The 14,056-nt window shown below is 49.4% G+C and overlaps 1 protein-coding gene across 2 annotated transcripts in view; it reads right to left on the bottom strand.

Moving 5' to 3' along the window:
* The window catches only part of RAB11B (RAB11B, member RAS oncogene family), a 95,690-nt gene extending 82,026 nt beyond the window's left edge, over positions 1-13,664 (bottom strand). For both annotated transcript variants that reach the window (XM_056867586.1, XM_056867585.1), the window contains exons 1-2: positions 13,621-13,664; positions 4,538-4,733 (exon numbers count right to left, since the gene is read on the bottom strand). In XM_056867586.1, coding sequence (XP_056723564.1) covers positions 4,538-4,733; positions 13,621-13,660 — 236 coding nt within the window. In that variant the 5' untranslated portion in view covers positions 13,661-13,664. The remainder of the gene's footprint in view (positions 1-4,537; positions 4,734-13,620) is intronic.
* Between the last annotated feature and the right edge of the window lie 392 nt (positions 13,665-14,056).

Raw genomic sequence — 14,056 nt, 5'->3', positions numbered from 1 at the left:
TAGCCCCTATCCGATTTGAAGTGGTCTTGGGAATTAACTGGATTAAAGGACATAGTCCCAGTATTGATTGGGAAACAAACACTATCTCCTTCGCTAGTCCCACCTGCGACCAGCATCGGCAGAACTTTGCTCTGCTATATCCGCCCGTTCCAGCATTAACCTCTACTGCCCCAGCACCACCGGTTCTACCTGCTGTATACCGGGACTTTGAAGATGTCTTCGACCTTAGGGAATGTGATGCCTTACCCCCCCACCGGGCCTCAGACTGTGCGATTGAAGTGGTAAAGGACTGCACATTAACCAAGAGTAAGATTTACCCTATGAGCGCTTCCGAGCGCACTGTCCTCCGGGACTTTTTGGACAAAAACCTCGCCAGAGGGTTCATTCGCCCTTCGAATGCCCCAAACTCGGCCCCCGCGTTTTTCGTCCGGAAAAAAGAGGGCGACCTTCGCCTGTGCATTGACTTCAGAAAGCTCAATGCGGTTACCCAGACCAACGCCTATCCTATCCCATTAATATCGGATATTTTGGGACAATTACAGGAAGGCCGTGTGTTCTCTAAATTAGACTTGGTGGAAGCTTACTACCGAGTCCGTATCCGCGAAGGGGATGAGCACCTCACTGCCTTCTCTAGCTGTTTCGGAATGTATGAATTCCTAGTGATGCCGTTCGGATTAAAAGGGGCCCCGGGGGTCTTCATGCAACTCATCAATGAAATCCTACATGACCTTCTATATCGTGGGGTGGTGGTCTATTTAGATGACATTCTCATTTATTCGAAAACTATGAACGAGCATGTGGCTCTGGTCCGGGAAGTTCTGCAACGCCTGCGTGACCATCAACTTTTCGCAAAACTAGCTAAGTGCGAATTTCATCAAAGCAAACTCACGTTTTTGGGGTACATCATCTCCCACCAAGGTCTTCGCATGGACCCCGCCAAAGTCCAAGTCGTCCTCGATTGGACTCCCCCCACCAACCGTAAGCAAGTACAACAATTTCTGGGTTTTGCAAACTTCTATCGGGGATTCATCCCTAACTTCGCCCAGGTGGCTCTACCCATTACGGACCTACTGAAAACTAAGGGAAAAGTAAGCTCGGCTGCCTTGCCCTCCGCAAAAATCCTATGGACTGAGCAATGCCAAGCCGCTTTTCTGGCCCTCAAACGCCTCTTCACTTCGGAGCCGGTGCTACGGCACCCAGACCCGAATCAAATGTTCATTGTGCAAGTCGATGCTTCTGATGTAGCCATGGGAGGGGCTCTCCTCCAGCAAGGACCGGATGGTCTTCTTCACCCTTGCGCTTACTTTTCAAAAAAATTTGCGCACGCTCAATTAAACTGGCCCATCTGGGAGAAAGAGGCCTCAGCAGTTCATCATGCACTGACTCTATGGCGACAATTCTTGGAAGGGTCTAAAGTCCCCTTTGAGGTTTGGACCGATCACAAAAATCTAGCTGCCCTCACGGGGTCCCATAAGCTATCGGCGAAACAACAACGGTGGGCGGAGTTCTTTGCTCAGTTCCGTTTCACCCTGAAGCACGTCCCTGGGAAGCAGAACGTTCTCGCGGATGCCCTCTCCCGTTTACCACAGTATCCGGTAAAACTCGAGAGACCCACCAACTCTCTGTTCACCCCTATGCAACGTGGGACCCTACCTATGCTGGCTGTGCAAACTCGATCCCAGCATCAGCACGCCTCACCCAACCTACAAGCTCCGCCAGCCCAACCGGCTGCCCAGCCGCCACCGCAACAGACCGGCGTTCCCGCCCTTCCTACCCCTCCGGCCGCCCAGCCGCCTGCAGTCTGCGCGCCGCCGCACGTAAGCACTAGCCCCATAACTGTTTCTAAGATCTCCATGGCCGACGGGGGGGCCCCCTCCAAAATCCCCATCTCCGAGTCCTTTTTAAATGTCCTTCGGGACCAGTGCCTTTTAGAACGCTCCGCTCATACCCTACCCCCTGGTGTTTTGGAACAGGGAGGGTCCTGGTACAAGGACTCGAAATTGTATGTACCCAAAGCTCTCCGGAAGGACGTTTTACATTTAGCTCATGGAGCCAAAACAGCTGGGCACTTTGGGTTTCTGAAAACCCTTCACTTATTGCGCAGACAGTTCTGGTGGGGGGGAATGCGTTCCGACATTGACTCCTTCATCCGCAGCTGTCCCGTTTGTGCCGCTGCGAAACGATTGCAGGGCAAACCCCCGGGACTGCTACAACCTCTTGAAACGCCCAGCAAACCTTGGGAAGTGATTGCTATGGACTTTATGACTGATCTCCCTCTCAGTGGGGGTAAAACTGTGTTGTGGGTTGTTACTGATTTGTTTTCTAAACAAATACATTTGATTCCATGCGCAGGGATCCCCTCTGCTCAGAAACTGGCCCGCCTCTTCGTGACGCATATCTTTCGTTTACATTCGTTTCCGCGTAAGATAATTTGTGACCGCGGAAGTGGTTTCGTTTCTAAGTTTTGGAAAGCTTTCCTCAAGTTGGTGGGAGTGGAACAAGGGTTGTCTAGTGCATACCATCCTCAAACTGATGGTCAAACTGAACGTGTCAATGCTGTACTTGAATGTTATTTACGCTGTTATGTTAACTACCACCAGGATAACTGGGTGGAACTGTTACCTTTAGCAGAATATGCCTACAATAATGCCATGCATCAATCCACAGGTTTTAGCCCATTTTTTGCTGTATATGGACAAGATTTCAGTCCTATTGCTCCTGCAGATGATGTAGAGGGGGAGGGGAACCCCGACATTGCCTCCTGGGCACACGCCCTCCGTACCACTTGGCCCTGGCTCGTTAGCAACCTCGACCGAGCCAAGCGTAAATACAAAGCGCAAGCTGACAAACATCGCTCCCCCGGGGGTGATCTGCAAGTGGGTGCTTTGGTTTACCTTTCCACCAAAAATCTCCGTTCCACCCGTCCGTGCCATAAGCTCAGTGCTAAATTCATTGGCCCTTTCCCCATCACCCGGGTCATAAACCCTGTCACGGTGGAACTGGCTCTCCCCAAGTCCTTGAGGCGTGTGCATCCTGTTTTCCACATTAGCCTCCTCAAACCCCATGTTGCTTCTCCACAGTGGCATCCGGATCCGCCTCCTGCGCAACCCATCATGGTGGGGGGGGAGGAACACTTCGAAGTCTCCAAGATCCTTGACTCCCGTATTCACCATGGCAACCTGCAGTATTTAGTCCGTTGGAAACATTTCCCCCCTGCCTATGACGAATGGGTGCGCGCACGGGATGTCTCCGCCCCCGACCTCGTCAACGCCTTTCACAGTGCTTACCCGGATAGGCCAGCCCCCTTGCGAACTGGGAGGGGGCCTTGAGGGGAGCAGAATGTCAGGCTGCTATCTCGGTTTCGTTATTGCCTCTGTCTCTGCGCTGTATTGTCTGGCCCCCAAGGTCGCATACCTAGGCCTGGGAACTCAGCTCCTGGGAAACTGTATTCAGCCTATGCTTGTAATCTCCCGCCTTTTCTGCCTTATATTATCTCCCAGCTAGTGAGTCTCTCATAGCTGTCATTTTATTCGTTTGCACTGTATGCCTATTTGACCAGTAAAAGCCATCTGTTTGGACTCTATATGACTTTGTGGTGATTTCTGGTTCTGTGGGCCAAGGGCTGACACCCTTTTCCTCCTCACACCCCAATGTACAAGTCCTTTTCCATCTTACTCTAGATTCTTTAATGGGAGAGATCTGATTTCAGCCTTGCTTGGTCTATTTTTGTTTTTACTAGAATAGCCAGGGTCATGGGAACGTTTTAATTTTACAAAGGAAGAACCGATATGATCTCGAAAACAAACAAGGCTTAGTCTACACGTGCAACAGAACGAGATGGTAGAATGAGCTGAGCTACTTCAGACTGTAGGGAGGGGGAATTACCTTTTAATGTTCAGTCATTTCAAAACTCCAAGCAAATTTTTTTAAAAAATTCTTATTGGGGGAAGTGTGTGAAAGACTAAGATACAGCCTTGGCTAATTTCCCACTTCCAAGGAATGGTTAATGCAGAAAACCTTTGACGAATGTAATCCCCTCATCCGCAATCTGAAGTCTGTCGCAACGCTCCAGCACTTTGTTCAGTGGGTGTGTGGACCAAGCCTAAGACAAATTGTGAAAGAGGGATCAGGAAGCTGACTCTTGCTGAAAATCAGCAGTGCCTCGCTGGATCCAGGCCAAGGTCCCCTGGCACCAGGGCTCCAGAAACACGGCAAGCAGTGGGTGCCACAGACCCCACTACTAGCCTACCTCACTATCCCTGCTTCAACCATAACTGAACGGAGCCTGAAATTAGGGGAGGGGAGAAGCTGTGGCTCAGTGGCAGAACATCTGCTTGGCATGCAGAAGGTCCCAGGTTCAATCCCTGGCATCTCCAGTTAATGAGGACTAGGCAAGTAGGTGATGTGAAAGACCTCTGCCTGAGACCCTGGAAAGCAGCTGCTGGTCTGAGGAGACAATACTGACTCTAATGGACCGAGGGTCTGATTCAGAAGGCGGCTTCATGTGTTCAAATCAGTGTGCATGACAGAGCCTTACGCGGAGGTGATGGCGCGATATCGCTCCTGCCCGGCAGTGTCCCAGATCTGCGCCTTTATTGTCTTCCCGTCCACCTGGATGCTTCTGGTGGCAAACTCCACGCCGATGGTGCTTTTGCTCTCCAGGTTGAACTCGTTGCGAGTGAAGCGGGACAGGAGATTGCTCTTCCCCACCCCAGAGTCTCCAATCAGCACAACTGGAGGAGAAAAGAGGAGAATATACAGTCGATGCTCATTCATTTAAGGCGGATGGAGCACAGCAAAGATAAGGGAGGCATTGAGGACAAACAGAACGGATGAGGAAGGCACTGTGACAAACAGAACCACACGGCTTCCAGGAAAGGAGACTCAGCTGGTCCAACTTTTTTTTGCAGCCCAGCAGAAATGTGCGGGGATGGTGACGGAGCCTGCTGCATCTCAGGAGGCTATGGCACAGCCAAAGGTTTCTCAGCCAAGGCTCTGCTTCAATACGGAGCCTTGGCGCGTGCTAGCCAAAGCGGCCACTTACACGGCAGGCTCTGCAGCAGAAATGGCCCAAACTCTGACACAGCGTATTCCCCACCAAAACTTTCACACTGCCAAATGTACACACAGGCTGCTGCTGGAGATGTGAAGGCCGGGGGGGGGGGGGCAGGAGGAAGAAAAATTCTGGGAAAACGTTTTCCCCATTCCCCAACAAGGACTTAAAAAAAAAATCCTTTATAAAAATTAGGAAATTTGGAGGAGTTCTAAAAAATTTTTGAAATAAGACTTTCTTTGTCTTTAAGAATAATGTTTGCAACTCTCGGATTCTTTTTCTACAAGCAAAATAGCAAAAAAAAACAAAACACCAACCCCAAGCTAAATATTTTAATTCCGTAAGTATGTGGCAGGGAATGGCAAACAACCTCTGAACATCGCTTGCCTTGAAAGCTCCTATGGGGTCACCATGAGTGGGCTGTGACTGACAGCAAAAAAAAAAAAAAGCACCAATTAATGTAATTGTATACGCTAAATTATAAATAATGCATCATATTATTAACACAGGTTTGGTAGCAAAGTAAGTTTTTAATTTATATTTCAATTTTCTCTAGGTTTCTTTTTTTCCTGGGAATTTTTTTTTTTACCATGGCTTCAAAGTTTCTGGAAATTTTACATCTGCTGCTAAAATTTCCTCCAGCCCTTGTGATTCTTCCCCCTATGGGGGGAATGTAGTTGTGAATTTCCTGCATTGGCAGGGGGTCGGACTAGATGACCCTGGCGGCCCCTTCCAACTCTTATGATTCTACACTACGCTGTTCCTATTACTGCCTGGGTGACCTCTGCTTACTCACTCACTCCCTCAGCCTGTATCCCCAGTGACCTCCAGTATATTCAGCTGTTTCCATACTGCTACCACCTTCTCCTGGAAATGAACTCCAGTGGGGTAGCTGTATTGGTCTTAAATTCCACAAGACCCCTTTTCGCCGCAACAAGCAGAACAGATTCGTCGATGCACAAGCTTCCATACACTACGGCCCACTTCATCGGATCCTTCAGGGGACCCACCTCTGACAACGTGGGCCGTAACCCACAAAAGCTGATGCTTCAGTAGTAAATCAGCTGACCTCTGAGGCATCTCAATTCCCTTTTCTGTTTCTCCTCCTCCGGAGCAACTTTATAAGCAAAGTTAAGTTTTTTATAAAGGCAAGGAGGCAGAAGCAGCAAGCTCCTCAACAGACGACCCATCCAAACAGACACCACACTAGAACTGCATCTGGAATTTACTTATTGGCTCAATAAAATTACTTAAAATGTGAACTCGCTCAAGGAGAGTAAGAACAACTCAACCCCCAAGAATACAAACAGTATCAAGGAACAGAAGAGCCCACCCAAGCACTTGCTAAACTAATGAGGCCTTTGCCTGGTGCTTCCACGCCAAGCAGACCTAACAGGGAGGGGGTTGGAAGGGAAGGAAGTGTGTTCCAGAGGCACGGTGTCAAATCAAGGTGACTCCACTAAAGGTCACCAGTCTCCTTGTTTCAAGTTCAGGGCACTCCAGAGAACAGCCCCCAATAGGCAGACCTGCATGAGAACAAGCAGTCCTTTGGCTACCCTGGGCCAACCGTTTGGGCTTTAAGAGTTCAAAACCAGCACATTAAACCGCACACAGGCCTACCCAGCTCGTTCTTGCAATGCAAGGGCAACCTGGTCACCACGGCTCATCCCTGCTCCCGGTGACACTTTGCCGAATTGTTGTCTTCTCCCCAGTAGTGAGCAGCGTGGTGTAGTGGTTAAGAACGGTGGTTTGGAGCGGTGGACTTTTATCTGGAGAACCGGGTTTGATTCCCCCACTCCTCCCCATGAACGGCGGAGGCAAATCTGGTGAACTGGATTAGTTTCCCCACACCTACACACGAAGCCAGCTGGGTGACCTTGGGCCAGTCACACTCTCTCAACCCTACCTACCTCACAGGGTGCCTGTTGTGGGGAGGGGAAGGTGATTGTAAGCCGGTTTGAGTCTCCCTTAATTGGTAGAGAAAGTCGACATATAAAAACCAACTCTTCTTCTTCTCACCCATGAGGGGTCGGTAGCAACCAAGGCAGAGACTAGACAGCAAGTCAAAATCTTGCTCAAGGGCCTTAAAGCGGGGCTATCAATGAGCCGATGAAAGTGGACCACAACAAACCAGGACTCTAACAGTTGGCAGGTACTCTATTGCCCGCCTACTCTGTGCTAGCAGAAATCTTCCTCCAGGCAATCTACCCTTTGTCAAAGAAAAGAACCATTGCCCCACCTATATATACAGACACATGTTGCCTAGTTTATGCTGGTTTAGCAAGGCTTGCAGGGGGAGTCACTGATATTCAAGCCTCCAAAGTCTAAAAATGTTTCTTCAGTCATCTTTCTGGCTTCTGGGATCTCAGCAGGCATTGCCCACACACTTCCAAACATATTTGGCACCACCCCTTCGTCCTCCCTAGTGAAACCAAGCCTAACCACATGGGACTGCAATGAAAACATCTCCCTCCCCCTCCGCCACCTTATGTCAAATCTCAGATGGCAAGCTCCTTGTGGCAAGGATATGCTACGGTGTACTCTGAAGTGCCTTACACACTGATGATGCTAGAAAATTATTAATACATAACACACAATCCCATGGACTACAAACTTGTTTTAAGATGAAAACTGGGAATTTTCCTTTCAACATTAGATTGTGTGCTTATGAACATATGAAGTTGTCTTCTACAAACTCTTAGTCCATCAAAACCAGCATATTTCCTCTAGCAGCCACTCTCCAAGGTCTCACGCTTTTCCCCTGCTATCTGCAGTAACTGGAGATGCCAGGGATGGAAACTGGGACTCTCTTCATGCCAAGCAGTGCTCAGCCACCAAGCTGCATGTGAGCCCATATTTTCTTGGCCCTCGTAGTCATTGTAACAAGTTCTGGCTTTTGCCTTCAAAGCTCAATTCGGTGTTCCAGCGATCCCCCTCAATATGACCTCCAATTCAACCCCCACAGGATTGACCAAAATGAACTTCCAAGTCGACCAGCTCCATGCCAAGCCAGGGCTGCCCGCAGAGAGAGCTGAGCGCTCTTTGTGCGTGCATCATCATTCCAAGAGAAAAACACAACCCAAGTGCCTTCTGCAAGCACATGGGGATTCGATCCTGCTCTAACACTGATGCTTTCCTGCCCTCTTGGTTCAGAGGAGGGCTCCTTGCGCTACAGGAAAGTTGCTGCTGCTACCAAAACAGGCCCACGTGAAACCGTGATCTAACCTTTAAATGACCTTTAAATACCTTTGGTGGGAAATGCAAGGGAGGACTCAAATTTAATCAGAGCAATGGGAGTTTCACAATAAAGCAGGAAAACTACCCCCAGCCCTATGCCTCTGCAGGTCAGTTTCACCACTGGGAAGCCATTTGTCTGAAACAGTTCCCCCCCAGCCCTGACAATGAAAATCTCTAAAACTAATATTAAATCAGCTTAAAAGAGACCCATGACTACCATATCTGGGCTAGAGAGGAATTTTCCCACATGCCTGGCTGACTACTAGGCATTGTTGTGCCTCAGTTCATTTACTCATGCCCTGCAACATGTTTTATCCCTGGCCTATGGGAATTCTAACCTGATACATCCTGCTCACCCCCCGCCATGCCACACTAAGCTACGCAAGAAAATCGTGATGAGGAAATGGGCCTAGAACACAATCTTTTGGCCTTGGCCTAGCAAATCTCCTTTTTAACAGAAAAACTTGTCTTTTTACACTTTATTAACAGAAAGGATGAGCACCAACAACATAACCAACCAGGTGGGCAAAGAAACATTTAAAAGACAAAATACATTTTACACGATGCCTGAGGCAAGCCACTATTATGCCTTGCCCAAGATCACCCAACAAGCGTCCATCTGATATGAAGTTACAGAGACGGCTTTAAAGAGAGCCCCAAGAAATGCATCTCACTGGCCATAGCAGGTCTATACAGCTAGCCACCCACTTTACATAAAATCTTTAAGGGTAAGTGGATGAATGTTGGAAATGCAGAGTTTCACTACATGTGGTGGAGATGCCCAGCTGAACATATGACAGCCATATATATATATTTTTGCAGTCAAGTCACAGCTGACTTATGGTGACCCCGTAAGGTTTTTAAGGCAAGAGAGGTTAGGAGGTGGTTTGCCATTGCCTGCCTCCGTGTCACAACCCTGGTATTCCTTGGAGGTCACCCATCCAAATACTGGCCAGGGTCAGTGCTGAGAGTGTGCGATTGGCCCAAGGTCTCCCAGCAACCTTCCATGGTGTGAGTGGGGATTCAAACCTGGATTCCCAGGTCCTAGTCTGACACCTTAACCACTACACCGTGCTGGCTCTTATAACTACCTAAAGACCCTCAAATATCATTGCCAGGATATATGCAGTGTTATTCCCAATTTGAGACACCCAATGCTTACTGATTTGGTAACAGCTGTGGGAAATAATGACAGCCAAAATCTGGTGCGTTTCTAAAAGTCGCTCAACAAGAAAATGGGTTGAAAAGGTCCAGAAAATTGTGAACCTGGATGAACTGAATACATATGTTTGTCCCCCATCCTTCAATCTAAACCAGTTTGGGAGCCTTTTATAAGGCTTTGGAAATCTACACCATTTGCCGACTGACGTTCACAACTGCTTTTCTAAAAAATCTTTTTTTTTTTGCAAATTACACTGAAAGACAACAGTAATTTGAAAGAAAGGTAGCAAAGCTTCTGACTTGGATGAGAACTCCAAGGACAGAAGGGGGCCACCAGGAATTTAGCAGGCTGCCACACAAGGCTGGTGGAGTGCGTTTGGCTTCACTGGCCACACTAAAAGAAATTATGTTTTTTGTTTCATTCCCAAATGTTCTCTTTGTAGCAACGTCAGACCCAAAAGTGTAGCTGGTTCTCCCCGACAGTTTCTAAGTTCCAAAAGCATTTGCAAGTACATTTTGGGGGACTTCTAAAAACAAAAATTAACCAGCACTTCAAGGACTGAGCTACCTCTCTGTGTAATCTTTCATAGGCTTTCCTGTACAAGTTGATAGGAGGCCCAAGTTACTAATACTGGTCCTGGCAGATTAACACATGATGAATTCAGCAAGAGCTGAATGGATGGCCACTGCTGCATTAGGATGGCTACCACAGATGCTGTAGGCCCTCAAATGCACAAGTAAGAACATAACGAAAGCCATGCTGGATCAGACCAAGGCTCACCAAGTCCAGCAGTCTGTTTACACAGTGACCAACCAGGTGCCTCTAGGAAGCCCACAAACAAAAATAAAATTGCTCCATCCTCTAAGCACTCCTCCTCTGCCATGCCTTACCCAGTCCACTACTACCAAGCAATGGTGTGGGAATGGCTGATTCAAACGCCAGTGTCCAAGACAAATTCACGCAACCCAACACCAATGCTGTGAATAGTTTGCTAGCAGCATTAAATGTGAACACGCTTTATCAGCATTCCTATAGGACAAGAGAAAGCACGTGGATACGAAATTCTGAAATCACTGCTCTTGCTTTATGGTGAGAAAGGCAGCCCAGAGTGGATTTAGGGCAGGGGATGGCGAATCTTTTTTTGTGGAAGAAGCACAAAAGGGAGCACGCAAGATGAACCCCTTTGCCATAAGGATTTTGATGGTGGCTGAGAAGATATGAAGGAGCTGATTTTGGAAGGAAGGGGATTTCTCTGGAATAGGACAGAGGAAGCAGGTAATTTAAGGAGGACCAGAAACTTTTCATATAGCTCAATGTTATGTTCCGTACTCCCAGCCCTCAGGACAAAGCATCATTTTTTTTTTTATTCCCCAGATAACCTACAAGAACCAATGAACTCTGACCATGAAAGCCTTCGACAATATTTTTAAAGCATCATTTGTTTGTACAAAAAGTCACCAATCCTGAAATACATCTGTGCCTAAATGTATGGAAAGAGGAAATATTTACACCAATCCTTCCCACCCTAGCTTTCCCCTTGGCCGTGACCTTCCTTTCAGACTCATTTCCTATCAAAGCACCCCCACCACACCAATGTACACTTCCACACATGCCATTCTGTATTGTCTGCACCTCTCTCAGCACTCAATCTCCCATCCAAGCCCCTTTCACTGGCTGTTCTTAATAACCAGTCCTAGGGTCTCCTGGGAGCCAGCGTGGTGTAGTGGTTAAGAGCGGTGGGCTCTAATCTGGAGAACTGGGTTTGATTCCCCACTCTTCCACTTGAGCAGCGGACTCTAATCTGGTGAGCCGGGATAGTTTCCCTGCTCCTACGCATGAGGCCAGCTGGGTGACCTTGGGCTCGTCACAGTTCTCTGGGAACTCTCTCAGCCCCACCTACCTCACAAGGTGTCTCTTATGGGGAGAGGAAGGGAAGGAGTTTGTAAGCTGGTTTGAGACTCCTTAAAAGTAGAGAAAAGCGGGATATAAAAACCAACTCTTCTTTTTCTAGTCTGCCACACTCCATAAGGTACCTTGGGGTTCACAGGGCAGAAATTCAGAGGATTTGTAAGAACATAAGAAAGGCCCTGCTGGATCAGACAAGGCCCATCAGGTCCACAGTCTGTTCACACAGTGGCCAACCAGGTGCCTCTAGGAAGCCACTAACAAGACGAGTGCAGCAGCACCATCCTGACTGTGTTCCACCGCACCCAAAATAGGCATGCTCCTCTGATACTATAGAGAATAGGTATGCAGCATGACTAGTATCCATTCTAACTAACAGCCATGAATACCCCTCTCCTCCATGAATATGTCCACTGTAGGCTGCTTAACCCCTCTCAGACCCATTTCCAAGCTCCCAGCTTCCTCCATCAAGCATCCCAACTCCAGCCCATCTCTTTCCATCCCATTTTCCTTTTCCCAAAAGGCAACAACCCAATCCTCAAGCTCCTTACCAAACCCCCTACTCTCATTCACCTACACACCCTCCCCCAAACCCATGCATGCAGACTCACAAACCCACAATCCCTCTAACTCTCTCCCACCCTCATTTCCCAACCTCTGCATTAGGATTTCATGCCACATATACCTCCAAGGGGGCTAAGTAGGAAGGAAGTTTGGGTAAGAGAAGGAAATGTAGATAACCAACTTGTTCCCCATACCCTCCCCCCCTCATTTTAATCACTACTCCCACTGCGGTTTCCATGCCCTTTCCAAGCACCCACTCTTTTCTCATCGCCCCCGGCACCCTCCCAAAGTGCCATTTTAACTCCCACTCCTCCATCTTTCTGAGCTTCCCAATACTCTGCCCTAATCTAGCCCCTCCATCTTCCTGTCGACCCTGCTCCTCCTGAAGCCCCCATGTTCCAGCCCCTTCCCCACCATACTTCCTCTCCAAGCGCCCTTACCGTTTTCCAAACTCCACATTCCCCCCTCTCCCAAGCTCTATCATGCTCCCCCTTTCAAAGACCCCCCCACCAAACCCCATTTTCCCTTTTTAAATTGAGATTCCCTTCCTGCCCACAATTTTCCAAAGTCTCCTCTTCTTCTGTAATCCATTTTCAAGTCCACTCCAACTTCGGGGCAGGGGGGCTGATCACCCGTTCTCCAAGCCTTTCAAATATTTTTTTAAAAGCCCCTTCTTTTCCAAACCCTTCCCCCAACCACAGGACCCTCTTTCTAGGGGTTCCCCCCATTCCATGCCCCCCTTTTTTGTTCAATTTAAACCCCCTCTTTTCCAAATCCCCACACCTCACATCTCCCTTCTTCTTCTGGACCCTCCTGCTTTCTAGAGGTCCCCCCATTCCATGCCCTCTTTATTTTATACACCCTTCTTTTCCAAACTCCTCCATCTCACACCTCCTTCTGGCCCCTCCTGCTTTCTAGGGGTTCCCCCCATTCCATGCCCCCTTTATTTTATACAATTTATACCCCTTCTTTTCCAAACCCCCCCATCTCACATCCCCCTCCTCCTTCTGGACCCTCTTGCTTTCTAGAGGTCCCCCCCATCCCATGCCCCCTTTATTTTATTCAATTTATACCCCTTCTTTTCCAAACCCCACCACCACCTCACACCTCCCTCCTCCTTCTGGGATCTCCTTCTTTCTAGGGGTCCCCCCCAATTCCATGCCCCCTTTATTTTATTCAATTTATACCCCGCCCTTTCCCGACCAAGTCGGGCTCAGGGCGGCTTCCAACAGTTAGTAGATATCATACAATACGATACAGTTAAAGCAACAAAATGCCCAATTATGCCTTAGATGACTATCCAACAAAGGGAATACTGCTGATCAGCATAGAAAGTTCTCACACATTCCAAAATGAAAGAAACTCCTCGCCATGCTGGGCGAGCAACCGATCCGGAATGATGTACCTGCGCCCCTATGTATGTAAGAGACCCCATATTGATCTGCTTGATCTATCAGATCGTGCCGTGTTTACCAGCCCCTCCCGGCCCCCTCCCATACTTATCCCACTCCCCTCTAACTTCACCCCATGCCCTCCCCCACGCCCCTCCACAAGCCCCTCCCCAACCCCCGCCCCTCCCTCTCATTTTCAGCCCCCCTCCCCCTCCGGCATCCCCTCTTATTAACCCCCTTCCGTCTGACCCCCGCCCCGCTTTTTCCCAAGCGGGGGGGGACCAGGCAAGCCCCTCCCCCGGTCCTACCTTTGAAGAGATAGTCGTACTCGTCGTCGCGGGTTCCCATGGCGACGGCCGCCTTCGCGCCCTGCCCCGCGGGGGTCTGTCCTGCTCCGCTTGCCGCCCCGCCGAGGAGGAGGAGGAGGAGGAGGAGGAAGCCGGACTAGGCCGGGCCGAGGCGAGCCGGGCCGATCCCTTCGCTGACAGGCACCGAGGCGAGCGGAGGGCGGGGCCCGCGACGGGAGAGCGGCGAGGGAGGAGGGGAGGGGCCACCGGGGTGATATGCAGCCGCTCCTCCTATTGCCGCCCGCCTTCCTGTCCGCTGGGTGGGCCTCCTCGGAGATCTCGCGCGAGCGTGACCAATAGAAGCGGCGGGAGCGGATGACCGGTTGGAGGGAGGCCCAATGGCAAGGGAGGAAAGGCGGGACGCGGTTAACGGTTTTCTTTGGGTCGGTGGGTCGGG

Source organism: Euleptes europaea, chromosome 2, assembly GCF_029931775.1.
Source record: "Euleptes europaea isolate rEulEur1 chromosome 2, rEulEur1.hap1, whole genome shotgun sequence".
NCBI lineage: Eukaryota > Metazoa > Chordata > Lepidosauria > Squamata > Sphaerodactylidae > Euleptes > Euleptes europaea.
Note: the sequence above shows the minus strand (reverse complement) of the source record. Positions and strands in the feature narration are given on the sequence as shown.